Raw genomic sequence first — 18707 nt, 5'->3', positions numbered from 1 at the left:
GGCACTTTCAAATGTCAAGCCTAGATTTCTGACTGAAACCACAGCCAGGCGATGTTACATGTTATCGCAAACTGCAGTTGAGTTCACTGGAGACTGGCAGTTCCATTTGAATGTGCCAAATGTCACAATGGAAGTTCTGTCATATCAGCCAATATTTCTTATTGCTGGTTGTTCTTTTATAGCTTATAACGTTCTGGCCAGCATAGACAGCAGCGTACAACTTCACTGAGTGACTGTCTAAGCAAGCCACCGCGGTGGCCAAGGATATGGTGCTTGGCTGCTGGCCCGAAAGACATGAGTTCGATCCTGGCCATGGTGGTCGCATTTCAATGGAGGCGAAATTCTAGAGGCCCGTGTACTGTGCGATGTCAGTGCACGTTAAAGAACCCCAGGTGGTCTAAATTATTTGGAGTCCTCCACTACGGCGTCCCTCATAGCCTGAGTCGCTTTGGGATGTTGAACACATTAAACCTAAACAAACTGACTGTCTAAATGTTCAGTGTATGCGAAGCAGGCTGAACTGCGACTTGATTTACTTTACTGTGTTGTATACACACAATGCAAGGCATACAGCGTACAAATTCATCTGGGGATTCCGGAATGTTCTCTGTAAAGGCAGTTACTGCTGTTCAGTCCAGAGGCATTTGAAAGCCAGAGCCACGGCTGCCTTCAGTGGCATGAGGCTGAAGGTGGAGACGGCAGGCTTGCCATTCCTGTAGTGTTGCATCTAGGGCTTGCCTGGCTTCTGTGAGTGTATCGTCAGTAAGTCCACAAGGCATGTTTCCGAGGGTGATCGAGTTCCACGTGAATTTAAGTGAGCTATTCTTCGGTTTCTTTAATTATTGGACATTCCTCATCCTGCTGGCGATTCTTATTTCTGGTTAGTGTGTCACATTCAGGTCGCTCCAACAAAGACCACAAAGGAAAGCCTTAAAACGCTGTTTTTGCCCCTGACAAGTTCAGTGCATGTAAATGAAACAGGCTGTAAAAGCAAAAATTCTGCAGTCTTGTACATTGCTCTTCCTCCTGTTTCTTTCACAGCATATTGCACTGCACCCAGTGCATTATCATTGTGAAATGCTAACTTCAACTGGTGCGTTGCTTACTGTTGCCTACATTTTCCTAGTCCGTTCCCCTTTAGCTCAAAACTAGTCTGAAAAATATTAGCTCTTCAGAATTTTAAATAAACAAAAAGGCTACTGTGTGGAGTACGTGGCTGTAATATCCCGAGACCTTGCATGTAAATTCTTTTTCCCCACATTTTTTTCAAATGCTTTGGATGCGGTAATTTGGATACCATAAGATGACAAGTTTCCAGAGCACGAGAAAATTAAGCTCGCTCTGCGCTGAGATGGGCGCTTATGTGTTGGTTGCATTGTTATCAGTGCTAGTAAGTCCTTTAACTCTGTACCGTGCTCATTGAGCATGGAGTAGTAGTAGTAGTAAAAACTTTTTATTCAAACAAAGGAGTTTGGGGCACGCAGGCCCCTGGGCCCCCGCACAACCCCTCTACACTCAAACGTTCATGTTTCTGCGGTCCGTGGCAGTCTTCTGCCAGACTGGGTCCTCTGAGCATAGCAGGGTTCCCCAGTCGCCGGGTGATGAGGTGCTCCAGGCCCCGCTAAAGCACCTCTATGTTCGGAAAGTAATGAAAAATTTAGAACTTAGCTGCCATTTCCCCACCTGGCACCTTCCTTCTAGCTTACCTCCTTAAAAGAGAAGCAAGTAGCCCTCTCGCATGCTGCCTTTGGCTGCAAGGCATGGGAACGCACCCTGCGAAGTATCCACCACATGACAAGCAGGTGTCAAACTTTTCCTTTTTGTTTTTCGTCCGGTCGCCATTTACCCGCATCATGCATTTCCTGCAGCTGCCGCACCTGCGCTGTTTCGCGTGTATTCACATGCACAAAATGCCGTGAATAGGAGAGAAGAAGGGTTTTTCAGTTTTCTGCATTCTTCATAGCAAACACGACGACCTGCGCAAGAAGCAGTGGCTGCACAACATTGGCAGGAAGGACTTTTATTCCAATGGAAAGGACTGTTTTGTGCAAGGTAAGCTGTATTTATTGCCGTTTCTGCTCATTTACGAGGCATTTACAAAGTGTGAAATTGCTTTTTCACTTTTCACAGATGTTCTTATTTTTGGTCAAATGTTTAGGGGAGTCCCCAAGGTGGAGTGAATTTGTAATAAGGGAGTAATTACTCATTGGCTGTGCTTGGGTGGATGCCAGTGAGTAATTACTCCCTTATTATATATTCTTATTTTTGCAAAGCAATAACCTTTTACTATTAGGGAACAGAAGCCGAAGTGTGAAGCCAAATGAAAAATTCTGGGGGCACTTAAGTCTGCTTACGTGCAGGAATGCGATTGCATGGAACTTTCTAGAATGCGGCTTTTTTCCAAGACTCCAGTACATGTAATTTTTAAATTTTTTAAAAATTTTGCTTTAATTTTAATTGTATTGGTTAGTTTTTAATTTTTTTGTTCTGCTTTGTTTTTATTTTAGTTTTGATGGCATCATTTCATTGAAATAAGGCTTTCGCCTTAAATGCTATTACATCGATCGTAAATCTAATGAGCACTGGAAATAGTTTTATTCACAGAAGACATATTTGCCTCTATTTCAGTAGAAATTTTTCTGTCTCTTTCAGAATTGCTGCAAAGCTCCATTTTTATTTAGAAAATTCTATAAAGCGGTTATTTGTGGTAAAGAAAAAGCCGCTAACTACCATTTCAAAGTTATTTGAGCTACACGTATAAATTGTGATACTTTCGCATATTTTTATATTTAGTCTTTTACCCTGCATTTTTACATGTGCCACACATGTGCTTCAGGTACTGGTTCCGTCTCATTTTTAAATGTGCATTTCCACACTGCAACAGCAGGAATTGCTTTGATTGATAAACTGAAATTTACTACCAGCTCTGAACTAAAAGCGCAACCGCAAACTCACTTTTTTGCAAATCTGAAAGCCTTAAAAGTAATATCCAAAGTGTGTGCTTGATACCACATTTTTAATAATCGTGTTGCCTTCCAGCTCCATTTTACTGAAGGCCAGTTCGAACCCATCATACTAGAAAAATATGTAAAAATAAATTCAAGACCCTGTTTTCAATGAGTGGTTTGATGAGTGTCGATTACTGGGAAAAATAAATGTGACTCCTTTACATTCTCCCCTGCTTTGTCCAGCGTCTTCTTGCTGATCGGCGATCTTAAGTGAGTAAACTATGAAAAACTCGGCATAAAGCAACCAAATAAGTTATAATCAGCCTGCTTATCATCAAAACCACGTAATTCATATTTATCAATCGGCCATCAGCCCTAGGGTAATGCCTTCTGACCACTTCCCAAGGCTGGTGACGCTACAATTTTCCCTACTGGTCCATTTTCCGCTCCCTCTGCTTCAGTGCATATCAATAAATAATTCTGAAACGTGCCGTTTAGACCATATCTGCATGATACCTGCCCATCAGCTTTGTCTGACAGTTACGAAGCCATTGTGATGTCTGCGCACCACAGTTTATAAAATAACTCGAGAAATCTGAAGCAACAAGTGATCCCACTGACCCTACTGCAGCATTTTGCGCATGCAGGCGGGTGAAGCATACCTTGCGCAGTGGGCTGGCCAGCAGGAGAGTGAAATCTGAGGAAGAAAGTGGCCAGAGGGAGGAGAGTGTTGCTACTGTCAGGATGAACGTAGATCACGGGGCTTAAATTTAGGCCGCGTGGGGGAGGATCCGTTGGGCATTGGAATAGGATGTGGGAGAGGCTGGTTTGCAGGAGGGGTTGGTGGTAGCGGGACCTAAAATAAGGGGATTGGAGGGTTCACATCTGGAGGCAGCGTCAGTGTTTGGTGGTAATTGTCAATGGAGAGGTGGGGGTAGAGATGTGTCTCGGCTCAGTAGGCCTGAGTCGCCTGTGTCGGCTCACTGACGTGTGCATGCGCTCCCGGGAGAACTCTGACGTGGGGGCCACCTGTGCCCGATGTATCAAACCTCGGGCTAAGCTGTTGACGGCCTCGTTGCCAGGATCCCCAGAGCAGCTCCACGTGACGAGGTGGGTTGGCACCGGGCGAGGTTAGTGTGCAGATAGCAGGGACATGAACTCACCTGTGTGCAAAATTTAGTGGAGCAGCTTTTGAATCTATGAGAATATAAAGGGCTTCCGTGTGGGCAATAGCAAGGGCGATGGCTGCTTCCTCGGCCACTTCTGAGGAGGTGACCGAAGAGATGGGGAGAGTAGCAAGAGATTGAAGAGTATGGCCCACCACAGCTGCTGCCGCTTCCTCGCCCGAGCAAGCGGCTTCCAGCCATATGGCATAAGTGTCTTGGAGCCATATTATTTGTGGAGCGCCTTTGCCCGGGCTCGGCAGCGGGGCTCATGTTGTTGCGGGCGTCTGTTTTTCTTTGTAGCTGAAAATATCAGAGTGCAACTTCATTTTTATGCGGTGTAGTCACTGTGACTGAAAATATTTTTGTGCAAAAGATGCATATTAGCCAGTTTTTTTCTTTCATGATATTCATATTTCTTAAGTTTTGCTGTCTGCACTAGATTTTTCTGTTTTGCAATTTTTCTTGTCAATTGCAATTCCACATTTACTCTTTTAATGTCTATCATTCAGAACAACATTGATGTTAGTAGGTGCACTTGTACTTTCCACTATTTTCAAATCAACCTATATAGAGGGAAAGTGGCTTTTGCAACAACTCCAAAAAGTAGCTTTCTACGAGTAAATAATTTTTGTAGCAAGAGGTATTGTCAAAGCACTGAAACTTTCAGGTGATTTATGCAACAAAACAAGTAAAATTTTGTATATTTAAACATTTTTGGAATATTCTTGTTTTTTGCTAAGCCCGAAGTCAACTATTTACCATAATTTTCACTAAAGTTTGTATCAGAGAAATAAACCCCATAGTACTGCCTAATGTTTCTATTTGTAATGCATACTATCAAATAATAGTACATATATTTAGCTTCATTTTGATGTGCTGCATGCCAGTGTAACTTTTTTTCAGTCAAAAGTAATAAGAATATACAAAATGCCAGTTTTTCCCATGGCAAGGAGAGAGTTCACACTTGGTGGCAGGCATGCGATTCCACCTTTTTTCTGTTCACTACCGCAAAACATTCTCGCAGACTCCCACCACTTTTTGAAGAGTTCTGAAAGAGGTGGGAAACGACAAAACCGAGACACTACCTGCTAGGTACCAGCACAAATTTTAACAGTAGAAAATGAGCATTCTGTGCAGCCAAATCTTCCATGGCTGCCGCACCTGCAATTCCATTCTCCACTATACTGGACAAATGTTTCATTTTGCGGGCTCGGGAGGATGTACCATAATTGCACCACAATAGAAATGTTTTGTCTTGAATGTTTGCTTTCCTGTTGGACACAGATCACACTCTGTTCAACAACAAAAATTTTAATGTCTTAAATGACGGAGAAGATGTTCTCAACATGTGCTCTTGTGTACTTCTTGAAGCAAATGCCATCATGTTGAGTACATTCCAGAGATTCCACTCCACAGGCAGTGCGCTCGACTGCGCAGACGAAAAAGGTAGGGATAAATTCGGTGCCACTGTACAATACGAATTTCAATGGGAATGGTTTGTGTATCACAGGATTTTTCTTTTCAAGGAATAGGAAAATGACTAGGCAATGGGAAGAATATGCATGTGTTGTGCGCAACATATATTGCATAGTTCCCACAATCACAGCAAGGCTGGATATCGAGCAGCACACGGGCATCTTTGGCAGATCCAGCACCTGACACTGCTCCAACATGCAGGACGCAATTATCGCCGTACAGTTTGTTGATTCTGCTGAAAGTAGGATACCACATTGTGGCCTGCTCGGCCATGCAGACTCCCGAGTGCCATGAATTTTTTTTTTTTTTTCAGCAGCTGAGTGCAGTCACACACAAGAGATCATTCAGGACACTCCTCACTAAAAGAAGGCACGGGACCTACCGGTCACAAGATGCATCCTGATTGTTCGCTTGAGGTGTTCTCGCTCAGGCACTGTCCTGACTGTGAACCTTGTTGCAATGACCGAACAACCCTTCTGTCTTCCACATCATGTACAGAATAATTCCCACTACTGAAATGTCTGACAAGTGTCATCATGCTAGTGGCATGCTGTTCAGGCCATAGTTTTTGCATGATACAGGCCCCTTGTCTAGAAACAATCTTGCAGAAGCAGCGCTGCTACCCCAGTAACCGGAGTTTGGAATGCACTTTTTCTGAACAAATGCACAATTTCATGAGTCACCAAAGCACACATTCAGCAGTGCCACATATTGGAATGGATAGAGCATAGTTGCACAAATGCAGTGGCAGAAACTGGCTATTTAAAGCCAGTGACTTGTCACAAAATTTTATAGGATAATCAGTGACAGCATACACATAATTTTGAGTGCCCTGTGCCACTTTTATAACATGATCATTTGCCCATTAATTTTTCCAGCAACCTGAGCAAAGGTTTTGCCAAATTGTGATGAGTCAGCATACATGGCCTCGAAGCTTGAGCATTGCAATAACATGCATAATGCTGTGCCTCCAACAGATCATGCATTAAGAAGGCTGCTGCAGGAGCCAGTCCTCGTTTAAAATGCATGTTCTGGTCATCATCTGTACTTGACTATGTCTGCTTTGGTCACACAGACCACTCCAAGCAATGTTAGGAAAGTACACTTAGGAGCAGCAAACAAGTGTGCAGCTACTTTGTTTCACTGTGGAGTTTGACGCAAACTGCACCAGCAATTTTGTTCAGCAGCACTTGGAACACTTTGGACAGACTACCTACAATACAACATACTGCACTGCCCAAGAGGGCAAGTCAGTTTTTTTCTTTTGCTGTCCAATCCTGAGCTGCTTCTGCAAGCTCCAGTGCTATCCTGCAGTCACTGTTGCTCTTTACTAGGCCATGCTGCCATTAGGTCTTGCTGTACCACCGGATGGCACAGCAAGCAACTCTGCTCGGCTTTGGGGCAAATGTCGTCCAATGTCCTCCATCCAGACGGTTCCAATGAGCAGCATGCTTAAATTGTGCCCAAAGGTCAGGTGGTCAGGGTAACGGCGGCGCTGGCTTCTGCGGTGGGGGGCTTACTGGCCGATGCCCTTGATGCTGTGCAACCAGATTAGGCCCTTGCACTCCTCGAGGTAGATGTCCGGGATGAGTCCGTAAGCGGGACCCAGGTTGGGCATCTCGACCATTTCGACGCTCGAGTTGCCGAACAGCTGGATCTCGTAGTCGATGAGCTGCCGGAAGAAGCCGTTGTTCGGGTGCACGACAGGGCGCCGCGACTTCAGGTAGCGGAACGCGTCGCGCAGCCGCATGCGGTGGTACTTCATGAGGTAGGCGAGGCACAGCGTGGGCGAGCGCGAGGCGCCCGCCATGCAGTGCACGAGTACGCGGCCGCCGCGCATGTGCACATTGTGGATGTGCTCAGACATGGGCTCAAAATAGGCGGACATGTCGAAGTACGGAGAGTCGTCCACCCGCACGCGCAGGAACTCGATGTTGTCCGCACCGATCGGCATGTCGGGCAGATCGGTACTGCAGTTGATTATGGTCGTGATGCCGATGGTGCGCACCGCGCTGAGCGTGATGGCCCGGAACCCGCTCAGGTACAGGTAGTCGGTCACCTGGGATATGATGTTGAACGCCATCCTCCGCAGCAGTGCTGACGACACCTGCGCGTACGGATACTGCCTGTGGGCCCACGGTGTTCGCTGTAGCGCCAGGTCACGCTCGACTTGCCGCTAATCAGCCGAAGTCAGCGCGCGCAGCCGCATTCACGAGAGAAAGAACGTGAGCACCTCGGCGGTGACGAGACGTATTGTGCCGTCCGTTCGCTGAAACTAGCGAAGCACTACTGGCAATTCACAGTAAGGACGGCCATTCCCAAGTTGCACCGGCGCTATACCGGTGCAGAGTGCGCACTGCATCGCTTCTACGGCCTGCTTACTTGCATGGTAGAAACAAAGGATCACTGCTATCATTCTCACGTACTATCGAGATCACCTTTTATTTTTCATCCATTCTGGAGCTTTCGCACCGAAAATATTGCGTGCCTCGGTTCGCCTGGCACCGAAGTGAAACTATCAGCTGCGGCTAATGAAAAAAAAAAAAAGAAAACATTCGAATAAACGAGAATAAACTAAAGCGATGTAGTTGGCAAGCGGCAAATAACCTGCACCCAATGAGTGTTAGGAAAAAAAAAAAGAATGGAGGCCACGAACATCCCGATATGACCGAGCAGGGTCGACGTCCGTACAAGCAGTACGCACCTCACGGGAAAGTCGGTGCCGAACCGTGGACAGAGGAAACCGCTCGTTAAACCTCGGCTCAAAGGCTTGTTGAGCCATTGCTGGGGTAGCTGCCTTCAGTCATGAGGAGGCGGGCACGGGGCTCACGGGCCCATGGTATCTGATCAGTTCTTGAATGGCCTCCGCCGCCGGCCAGGCCTACGTTCGGAGACCACTTCCTTCTCTTCGACGCTCAGTGAGAACGTGCGGGAGCGTGAGAGTGCAGCCAGCGCAGCACTAAGCGGAAACACTGCGGCCTCGTGAGGAGCTTATCCAGTTTTACACCCGATTCCGAACACGACCCGTACGCCGCAGAACGGAAGCCTCGACCCTCAACAACCAACCTCCTCGGTCAACTGAATTCAATGGAAGTGGAAGATTCGGCAGATTTGACTCGTTGGCTTTAATTGGCTACAAATATCTTTGGAGGCTTGGCTTGGCTGCTTTTCCGGGTTTCGTCCTTTTGGATCTCATCATTACCACCAGCGACAGCCTGCTAAAATCAGTGAAGCCAAAATCTAAATGAAAATTGTCACACCGTTGAAGGCATCTCAGTTGTGTTCTGTTTTGTTTTCGAAAAAGAGAAGAGTGTGCGCGTAGACCAAGCTTAGGCATGCCACCACCATAGGTTTGTGGCTGAGGCGGCGCTGCAAACAGTAACAGCTTGCAAAGCTGCTGGTTCTTGATACGTGCATGTTGTAACTTCGGCCGGATCGTAATTATCTGTATGTTGTATTCGTAACGTTCTACTAACGTAGATGACGTGCTGCGCAGCTTTTGGCATCTGCTAAGTTTTCGGGCGTAACGCCTATCAAACGCCAACATTTATTTTAGTTTCGGAAATCAGTCACTAGCACAGGGGCGAATAGCAATGGTCGACGATGCTACGAGGAAGACCCTGAGTGGTATCCCGTTGCTGAAAACGAAAGCCGGTCCGCGCGACAAGGATCTATGGCCCACGCGACTAAAGGAGGAATACCAGGCGCTGATCAAGGTAAGTTTTTTTGTGGAACTCTGGCGAACGTTTAGCAGAAGGTTGCTGTACGCACGCTTCTAAATTGTGCGCCGGCGCGAGTTGCCCCGGTAACATATGTCCTGTCTCGTTTGCACGAGGCTGAATTGGACCCAAGTGGCGTCAAAAAAAATAAGGGGGGGGGGGGGAGGGGGGGGGGGCTCTTTTCTGGCCTTTGATTTCGAAATGTCCGTATTCATTCCGATACTACGGGTCAAGACGCGAACCGTTACCAATGGCAGACTTGCATTTCCTGCAGTAGTGTTCCTTTTATTTATTCATTTTTTTTCGTTCAGTTCAGTTTATTACTTCATTCATTCAGAATACTCCGAAATGCCACCATTTCGATGCTATTGCATGGGGGAGGGGTGGGGGAGAAGTGTGCAGAGGCATATTGGTGACTATCAAAAACCAGGTCACTGTAATAACCTTGATAAAAGAATAGTTAATGAAACAAATAACAAGGCTTTATTGGTAAAAATTACAAAAAATCAGAAGAGAGAACAAACACAGCAGCACAATAAGAAAACAACAGCAAAGCGCTGAGCATTCAAAAGTACAAAGTGGGGAGTAAATATGCTTAGGTGGTGATATGCGAGTGCCTTAGTTATTGGAGCTTCGTTTAGTCAGATCCAGTGGCAGTGCCTGATGATAAAGCATTTCTTTCTCATAATGTGTGCTGTACGAAGGAATGTGCATAGCGCTGGCATGAGTGGCAGGTAATGTATATGGATGGCCATGACATGGAGACATGACTGGTGGTGACTGAAAGAATTCGTGATACTCGTGATTCGTGATACAGAAATGTGATACGCGGGCAGTTTTACAGTGATGGGCCGAATTTGTCTAACTCTGCTTTTTTCTTTAATGCTGTGATGCTAGCATTACTTGAGTAATCTAGAAATATGAATTGTACAGCTTGGTTTTGCAAGGTTATTGATAAAGCAAACTTGTTCAGGATCCAAAATGTAGGCCGTTTGAATTTCTTTTGTCTGGGTGCATTGCTCACACCTCACTTTTGTACCATGTTGCATGATACAGCTTTCTATTCTGTGATTTTTGTCAGCCACACACTGTATTACATCTCTAATGGTGACTGGGCTGTACAATGTGTGGTTGGCAACAGTAACGAGTGCCTGTATTTCGAACTTTGCTTTTATGCGAGTACTGGTGTAGAGCGCTTACTCTTACCTTTACATGCTGTGACTGATGGAACTGCAAGTCTGACTTCCAGTGGTTATTTGTACACATTTGCCTTTTAAGGAACATTGCATAGCTACCTTTAGAATGACCATGGCGTAGGCAAGAACCTGTTCAACTAACCACACGTATGCCGCATACAGCTCTGCCTCCTTTGTTCCTGAGAATCCTGACACTTGTGATATTGAGGAGATAGGTTGCCTACCTTCAAACATGGATTATACCTTATACCTTCCAGCTCTGAACAGGTGTGTGTGTGTGTGTGTGTGTGTGTGTGTGTGTGTGTGTGTGTGTGTGTGTGTGTGTGTGTGTGCGTGCGTGCGTGCGTGCGTGCGTGCGTGCGTGCGTGCGTGCGTGCGTGCGTGCGTGCGTGTGTGTGTGTGTGGGTGGGTGGGTGGGTGGGTGGGTGGGTGGGTGGGGGAGGTAGAGGTTTCACATTACGGCATGCGGTGTGCTGTACACTGGCCTGGATTTCCCTTAAGTGCAATCATTGATTGCTGTTTTGCTCTCACAGCTATTGAGGCTGTTTCGTCAGCAAACAAACCTGCTGTCCCTTGCTCTGTGTGCAGTATGTACAGAACAACAAGGACAGCGATAATGACTGGTTCCGGCTAGAGTCCAACAAGGACGGCACCCGGTGGTTTGGGAAGTGCTGGTACATCCATGAACTGCTCAAGTACGAGTTTGACATAGAATTTGATGTAAGTGCTCCACGCTCCTCTGTGCATCCAGAGTACTGTAATGCTGTATTCATATTTGTCACGCTATGCTCTCAAGGCTGTGATCTTTGCACCTAAAGAAGTTTGCTATCTCAAAGTAGTACAATTTTGGGATTGACTAATAATGTTATGTGCACCTCCACTTCCCTTACGGAATTTGTGGTATCATGTATGGCTGCAACTGCTACAGTTTGCAAATTACTGGTGCAAATTAATTCAGTTACGATGTGCAAGCCCAAAATAATTTGAAGTGAAGAAATGTGAGCTGCTGTCAACATGCACTGGTGCCAAGACTTGTCACTGGTGAGTGGGAAACTGTTTTGAGGCTATGTGCATGGCTGATGAGCGGCTGGTCATGTTCTTGGCTTGCTGGTGATTATTAGTGGCTAGCACTCCGAAATGCACATGCAGTCAAAGGCACATTTTCTGCTCCTTGGTGAGCATTCTGGCAAATGAATGCCTGTATTGTGCAAGGCTGCAGTTTTGTGAGGTGTCAGTAGTTAGTAATGTTCCCACTCAGAATCCGTTCATATTAAAGTCGTTGATAACACAAATTGTTTGGCTCTTTGCTCTCATTATGACATACTTGAGCAAGTGGATATTGTGGAATTTGAATCATTGATCTTAGCAGAATTATTAATTTCCATGCACCTTTGTCTATCTGTTGTTCACAAGGATAGGAAGCTGGACTAGCTGGTGTTGGTGCTTTCCTTGCCTTGTTTCGTCCTGCATGCTGGCCCAATAAAAAATGTTCTTTGCTCATTCTTTTACATTGCACAGTATCACCTCAGTGGGGTGCATTCGCTACTATAAGTGAAACAGTCTTGTCATACGTGCAAACATCACATAATGCATTGCATTCCTAATGGGTAAACACAGCAACTGAAGCCTTATTTTTCTGCAGGAGTGTACAAGGTTTCTGACTGAATAGGTTCGTCTTGATTAATGAGTTTTTACATGCTGAGGCAGCATTGTAGACCTTGTTGCTTACTGTAATGGATGGAGTCAGATTTATTTGTGAGTGCTTGGGGTTCTTTAATATGCACCGAAATATCTTTGTACAGATTTTATAACGTTTTCGCCATGTTGAAATGCGGCAGCTATGGTAAGGGTCAAACCTATGAGCTTCTGCTCAGCAACCTAATGCAGCAGTAGTTGTGCTCAGCACACAGCTGCCACATTCCAACATTGCCAAAATGTTATAAAATCTGCATATAGCTGAGCCAATGAGCCACCGCAGCGGCTTCGACTGAAAGGACATGTTAGAGAAATGTTTTTTCGACGCCATTGGCATCAATTCACAGAATAATTTATTTGCCTAAATGAAGAAGCTTGTCCGTGCTTCATTTGGCACTGTGTTCTAGTCTGGATATAGCAAATATGGCACTGAATTTCTTTCATGCCTTTGCATCCACAGATTGCAGTGACATACCCAACCACAGCTCCTGAAATAGCTCTGCCATCACTGGATGGCAAGACCGCCAAGATGTATAGGTGAGCACGCCTAAAATGCAGCACATAATTGATGTTTTTTTTTCTTTCAAATATCTGTTTACTTGCTTTCTGGCTGCATGCCTTCCTTAAGTAACAATGACTAGTTCTTAAAAGGACCTTGAAATAATTTCGAAGGGCATATTCTAGTGTAACAGATCTGTAGAAGTGGTCTTTGTGGGTATTAGAGCCAAATTTGAAAGCGCTGTGTGGATCCTATAATTTAGAAATAATTTTTAAAAATCGCTGCTTTCAGTAGCTCTAAACCGATTAGGGAAACGCGTCACCTCCACCGCTCGTCTCCTACCCCGATGACATCAGTGGGCAGACGAGGCTGTCTTCAAGGCTGGCTTTTCTACCAACCCTACTCTTTCCCGGAAGGTGGAAGGAGCAGGGTGGGGCGAGAGTGGAGGAATCTCCAACCGGAGGCTGGCTACCCTGGAAGGAGGAAGGCATGGCAGTAGTGTAGGAATGTGCAACTGGGGGGGTATGGTTACCACTGGAGCCATCCAGAGGGTGGTTACCATGGTAGAAAGAGTATGGCGAGAGTGGAGGAATGTAGAGTGGTCTAAATGCGGCAGCTGCTGCAAAACATGCCTCCTGAGTAGAGAGTCATAGGTGGCACCACGTGTCTAGTGCAATGGACTGGAGAGGAGAGCTTTGAAAAACGAGCATATGTGGAAAACTAAAAAGAGCGCTCTAGAACTAGACAGACATAAGGTCGCTCACATATTCTCGACCTCAACATATCGTAAAATACAAATGCCTTAACAGCTGTCGCTGAATCTCACGTTACACGGTGGTAACCATCCTGTCAATTTTTATAGAGAAAACAACTGTTTCATGGTTAACATGGCTTGTCATGAGATGAATATGCCGAAATGGCATTGATAATATGAGTAAAAAAATTTGCCGACTAATATGCTTCTCGGGAATGCAATTTTTGAGCGCAGCTGCTGCGGCACTCGGAACCGTAAGCGACCGCATATGGAACACACAGTGCCGAACGGAGGTGGTTCTGGGTTTCGACTTCGGCAGCGTGCACAGTGTTCCGCCGCTGTAAGCCTTAGCACGGGGGAACCCATAGTGTTCCCCTACAGCCGGTCAATAGTGCAAGAGCTTGGCAAATAAGCATGTCCATGAAGCGGCCGCATGATGCATCACTGCCGACGTCAGGGAACGCCTCCGCTTAGGCTGTGGGTGTCATATTTATGACTGCTGTGCGGGCTGTGTAGCGGAGAAGAACAGCGCATTGTCTTGTCCGAGTCGGCGCCCTGCACAGCAGTCTGCTTTTTTCACATTATTGCATGTAAGGTGTCTGTGGGCCTCTGCTGCTTTTAAAGGGACACTGAGGAGAAATTCAAGGTGGCTTGTATCGATAGAATACCTTTTCCTGATCACAAAAATGCCACTCTTACTGAAAGCAAAGCTTTTGTAAGGTACAAAAGAGCACAAACTAAAATATTGTTGCCACAGGTCAAACTCGCACGTACATGCGCGATGACGAAATGCGACGAAAAAAAAACACGAATCTCTGAGGCTCACAAATGTGCATGAAGGTCACACGTTTGATCGATGCTGAAGTGTATAAGTTTTGTTTTGAAACCACTAGTGCACTTTCATCACATGAGGAAGACGAAAAAAAAAACAACCTTAATGTTGGAAGTCAAAGAAAACCAGTAATTGGTGGTGCAACAAACTGAATTTCGGTATGCGTTGGGGTGCCTCGTGGCTATGCGTTTTGCGTGCACACGCGGTTCCCTTTTTGACGCGCCTCGACTTACAAGGGCGGAGCAGTAGAGGACCTCCAAGTGCCTCTCTAAGTGCTCCTCGGACAAAGTTCATGCAACGGCACACACCTGCGACAAGGAAAACAGCTGTGTATAGCTAATGTTCCACGCACCTTCATGTTAGCAAATGCACCGCTCAGCGTGTTCACTTCGTCAGCATACCAATACACTGGGCTGCACTACCAGCCCTAAGAGGACTGTTATAACAGAATTTAAATATGCCCGCGTGTACCAGTCTCTACACATCAGTTGTGATGGTGGCTCGGAGGTGACAGCGACACTGCCTACTCCTCGGCCCTCGGGCTATCTTGCCATGTTTTTGTCATGTTTTTGCCACGCCCTTCGTTCCCCGCTTCCTGAGTTGGCACAGTGATCCTTCTAAGGCCATTCATTGGCGCACGTGACTTGTAGCGCACGTGACTTGAAGTGGGAGGTGCGCCAATGGCGATATCAAGGAAAGATCAAACTCTTCCACTATGGATTGGCTCTGCAGCACGTACTACTTTGGCGAGCAACGCATACACCACCTTACCAGTGACGTCATCAGTGGGCAGACGATGGCACGCACTACTCTGGTGCTGCGGGTCACCGCTGCGCAACCTTCTTTCTCAGTACTGCTGTACCCTCCTCCTCCGCTTTCTTCCTAGTGCTCACTTCGCTGTTGCCGTCCTTCATCCTCTGCTGCGCTCAGCGCTTGCTTAAGCTAGAGTCATTTGAGCATTCACTCCTTACAGATCTGCTACATAGCCAGAAAACCATGCTCACATTCCACAGCACAGTTCTTTTCTAAATATAACACTAGTGTGAGAAGCACTTTTTCCTAGGCTGATTTATTGCTACCTCTTTTCAAATAAAACTTTAACACATATTAGAAGTATAGCACTTTTGAATGTGTAACATAATGGTACCAGCAGCTGCAGTTGTTTGTTCCATACCAACATATTTCATTTAATTTTATTTACCCTCAGTTGCATTAAAGGCAGTACAGAGCAGAGTCATGGCAAGAAGTACAAAATCATAAAAGCACAAAACACCGTTAAAATATGAACAGGAATAGAATGCCTGTCTGAACCATGTTACTGCAGAAAGGGTGACACGGGGATTTATGGAAAAGAACAGGATCTGTAATTGATACAGCTTGTGGACATACCTTGGCGAAATCATGAGTGCTCACTCAGGCTCACTCACAAAAGTTTGGTCAACCTATGGGCTCACTCAAACTCAGACTCACACATGCTCGGGCTCACTCAAAGTCGTGAACTCAAACTCATTATGCTCACAACTCCTTTAGACTTACTCCAACTGATGACTTATCCGGTGTCAGCCACTCATTATGACTCACGACTCATTTGGGCTCACTCACTCATTCCGACATTGAAGGTCTAACATTGTTGCCTGTTAGCATGGACACAGTGACTTCACACTCAGAATTAAATGTGCAACAGATTTCCGTCATGCCTTCGACAGCGAAGCAAGCGAAAAACATAGAGCAGTGGAATGCCACCTCCCACCAATGGCTGCAGGTTGCAAACACTGAGTCCAAGTTGTCGGCAAAACCATCGCAGGCATTCACGCGCGAAATTTCATCTTTATGCACAATAATGCCGATTCCACGAGGAATGTAAGTGGCACCGTTCAAAGTAGAAACTGATTTTGTCAGCCGTTTTTGGTGAAACCAAAAAAAGAAAGTCGTATTTGGATGCATAAAAAATTTGTTGAAGAGGAACCTCATGCTGTAAATTGTTTGCTATGGGGGGAAATAATTGCATTGCTTGATATGGTTTGTTAGCGGGGAATTGGAAATACTTTGTTGTAGCGACATTCATTGGTTGTACCGTACTTCATGCAAGCACATTCTGCATACGTAGGCATTAGGGTAATTCTAAAACTCGTAGACTTACTTGTGTGCTTGCTTTGTTGTGCTTGCTGCAGAAATCAAGTCTCCTTCTGCTACAATAAGATCATGAGAGGGAAAAAAATAGAGCACTACTGATGCTGGGCTTTCCTTCTAGGTGGGGGCAGGGGCCCTCACAGATTTCTTCCGTTGCTTTCTGTTGTGGTTTTAAAATATTTTAATTCAAGATTACAAACGGTAGCTAAGCCTGGTTATGTGGTCTCTCTAAAGTATTTTTTTTATTATTTCTGTTGTGCTTGTGCTGTTTTCAGGGGCGGGAAGATCTGCATGACGGACCATTTCAAACCATTGTGGGCGAGGAATGTGCCTAAATTTGGCATTGCCCATGCTATGGCACTCGGGGTGAGTAGGAATGATAGCTCTTGCATGCTAGAAGACCTTCAGTTCCTGCAGATGGCTTCATATGGAGATGGGGCACTCTCTAGGCGTGATGTGAACAAGAATTTGTTCCTGTGCACTTGACATGCGCACATTGTCCATGCTGGTCAGTGTGTCGCTGAGCGCGAATTTCAGTACTGCTCATGTCCAGCAAATTGTAACAGCGGAGCTTAGACAACTTGCCGTAACTGTATTTGGTCACTTAAAGCAGGCCAACTTGGAGCATTAGCTACACCAGCTCAGGGCTGTTAAAGCCATCATTTTGAAAGAAAGCTGAAGCACTCTACTAAGCCTGCCTCATGTTTTTGCCTGCGATTGCAGGTATATAGTTCTAAAGCATGCCTGTGCTAATGGGAATGTGAAGCTAGCCTGTGCAGTGCAGGGGCCAGTACATTCAAGCTGTTCTGATGGGTGCCATTGTGTTATGCACTCCTTCTATTGTTGCACTCCTTCTATTGCAGCTGGGTCCATGGCTGGCTGTGGAGATCCCGGACCTTATCCAGAAGGGTGTGATCAAGCACAAGGATGACACACAGACAAATTCCTAGCCCTGCTGTAATGGGTGGCCTCCGTCTGTTTGCACCATGATGCTGGGTGAAAAGATGGAGGAGCGGTGCTTTTTTTTTCTGCCTTTGCAGGGTGATAAATATATGCTTATATTTCTACTTTCTGTCTGAAACACCCTTGTGTGAAAGTTGCAGGTTTGCCATCACTGAGGCCTTTCAGAGACTGAACATTGGGGCTGAATTATTATGTGTTGTGTTTACAACATCCACACTATAGTTGCAGGAGCCTAGTAAAAACACAGGAGGGGAAGTCTAAAAACTGCCTATTACAACCTGATTGTATACTTATACACACATACTAAACAAATTAGTATGCTGCAGCAGAAAACGAGATATCATTTCTGCCTGTGCTTGTCCATTGGCTGTGATCCTGTTTGTGGTCAACACCTGTCTCAACTTGAAGGGGTTGAGACACCAGATTTTGGAGCTATGAAAAGCTTATTATGCACTTTCTATTTGTGTAAGTATCCCCCTAATATTTTTTTTCCACCATGGAGAGAACACTGTAGCTCACCTAGAGGGGAATTTACATTCAACTACGGTTAGCAAGAGCTCTCTGAAAGTGAACTAAAACTAACAGCCACTTGCGGCCAGGCAGCTCGACAACACCGTTCACAATTTCAAGGGCGACCTGCAGGCTGCCTTCTTGGTCGATTCTCATTTGAAATCAGAACTTCTGGGAATGACATCGTTTGCGCGCTTCCGAGAGTTTCTTCTGCTTTGGCCGCATCTCCTGCTCTCACGCCCGGTCGTCTAAAGTGTTCTGGTTCCTCACTATTCGCAGTGTACTACAACAACCTGAGCAAAAAAGAGGATCTCGTGGCGGTTTTGATGCACACCGCAGCTGTACAAGTGTCATGGTAACTTAGAGGCGTGGTTTTTGGAGCCGGGCACCGGCGCCAGGAAAAGTATTGTCTGGTCGCTTTCATAAGTCCTGGAATAGAGAAATGTTAGAAAATTGGCCCACGATTACACTTCTCAGTATGCGATTGTTGAGCACAGTTGCTGTGGTACTTGAACCATAGGCGACTGCGGACGGTATGTCACGTGGCTGACACAACTCCACTCTTCCACTTGAAGGTCAAATGAACCGCACCACTGACCTTGGATTGACGAGGCTAGTACAGCTTTCGTGTCGGTTTGACTCCTGGAACAGGCAGTTCGGGCACTGTGCGGAATGCACAGTGCCCCATCGCTGCAGCCAGCCCCTCATAGGCAAATCCCTCCACTGCAGGTGCCACATCAAATCACGCAAGTTCCCAGCAAGAAAGTTTGCTGTCACCAGCAACCAAAAGATTGACTTCACCCGCTGCATGGGCTCTGG

General features: G+C 45.9%; 3 protein-coding genes across 3 annotated transcripts in view; 1 reads left to right on the top strand and 2 right to left on the bottom strand.

Annotated features, from left to right (window-relative positions):
• LOC144136326 (ubiquitin-ribosomal protein eL40 fusion protein-like) overlaps window positions 1-18707 on the bottom strand; it is a 274921-nt gene that overhangs the window by 126180 nt on the left and 130034 nt on the right. The window lies entirely within an intron of this gene.
• Window positions 5410-8685, bottom strand: LOC144136317 (dual specificity protein phosphatase 18-like). Its single transcript, XM_077668563.1, has 2 exons — window positions 8295-8685; window positions 5410-7697 (listed from the first exon to the last, which is right to left on the bottom strand). Exons 1-2 carry the CDS (start codon window positions 8370-8372, stop codon window positions 7107-7109), a joined length of 669 nt encoding a protein of 222 aa, XP_077524689.1. The 5' UTR covers window positions 8373-8685; the 3' UTR covers window positions 5410-7106.
• On the top strand, window positions 8962-17482 carry Ufc1 (Ubiquitin-fold modifier conjugating enzyme 1). The gene is made up of 5 exons (XM_077668564.1): window positions 8962-9306; window positions 11094-11225; window positions 12661-12737; window positions 16691-16781; window positions 17279-17482. The coding sequence occupies exons 1-5, from the start codon at window positions 9184-9186 to the stop codon at window positions 17363-17365; spliced, it is 510 nt and encodes a 169-aa protein (XP_077524690.1). The 5' UTR covers window positions 8962-9183; the 3' UTR covers window positions 17366-17482.

The sequence above is a fragment of the Amblyomma americanum genome, chromosome 6, assembly GCF_052857255.1.
Source record: "Amblyomma americanum isolate KBUSLIRL-KWMA chromosome 6, ASM5285725v1, whole genome shotgun sequence".
Taxonomy (NCBI): Eukaryota; Metazoa; Arthropoda; class Arachnida; order Ixodida; family Ixodidae; genus Amblyomma; species Amblyomma americanum.
The sequence above is the reverse complement of the archived record's forward strand: the minus strand, read 5'-3'. Positions and strand labels throughout refer to the sequence as shown.

Bases quoted from the DNA above. Each gene is read 5' to 3' on its own strand.
- LOC144136317 (XM_077668563.1), bottom strand. From the start codon at position 8,372: ATGGCTCAACAAGCCTTTGAGCCGAGGTTTAACGAGCGGTTTCCTCTG. The intron at 7,698-8,294 runs GTGCGTACTGCT...CCGTACGCGCAG, and splicing joins GGCACCGACTTTCCCGTGAG to GTGTCGTCAGCACTGCTGCG.
- Ufc1 (XM_077668564.1), top strand. From the start codon at position 9,184: ATGGTCGACGATGCTACGAGGAAGACCCTGAGTGGTATCCCGTTGCTG. The intron at 11,226-12,660 runs GTAAGTGCTCCA...TTGCATCCACAG, and splicing joins AGTTTGACATAGAATTTGAT to ATTGCAGTGACATACCCAAC. The intron at 12,738-16,690 runs GTGAGCACGCCT...TGCTGTTTTCAG, and splicing joins AAGACCGCCAAGATGTATAG to GGGCGGGAAGATCTGCATGA.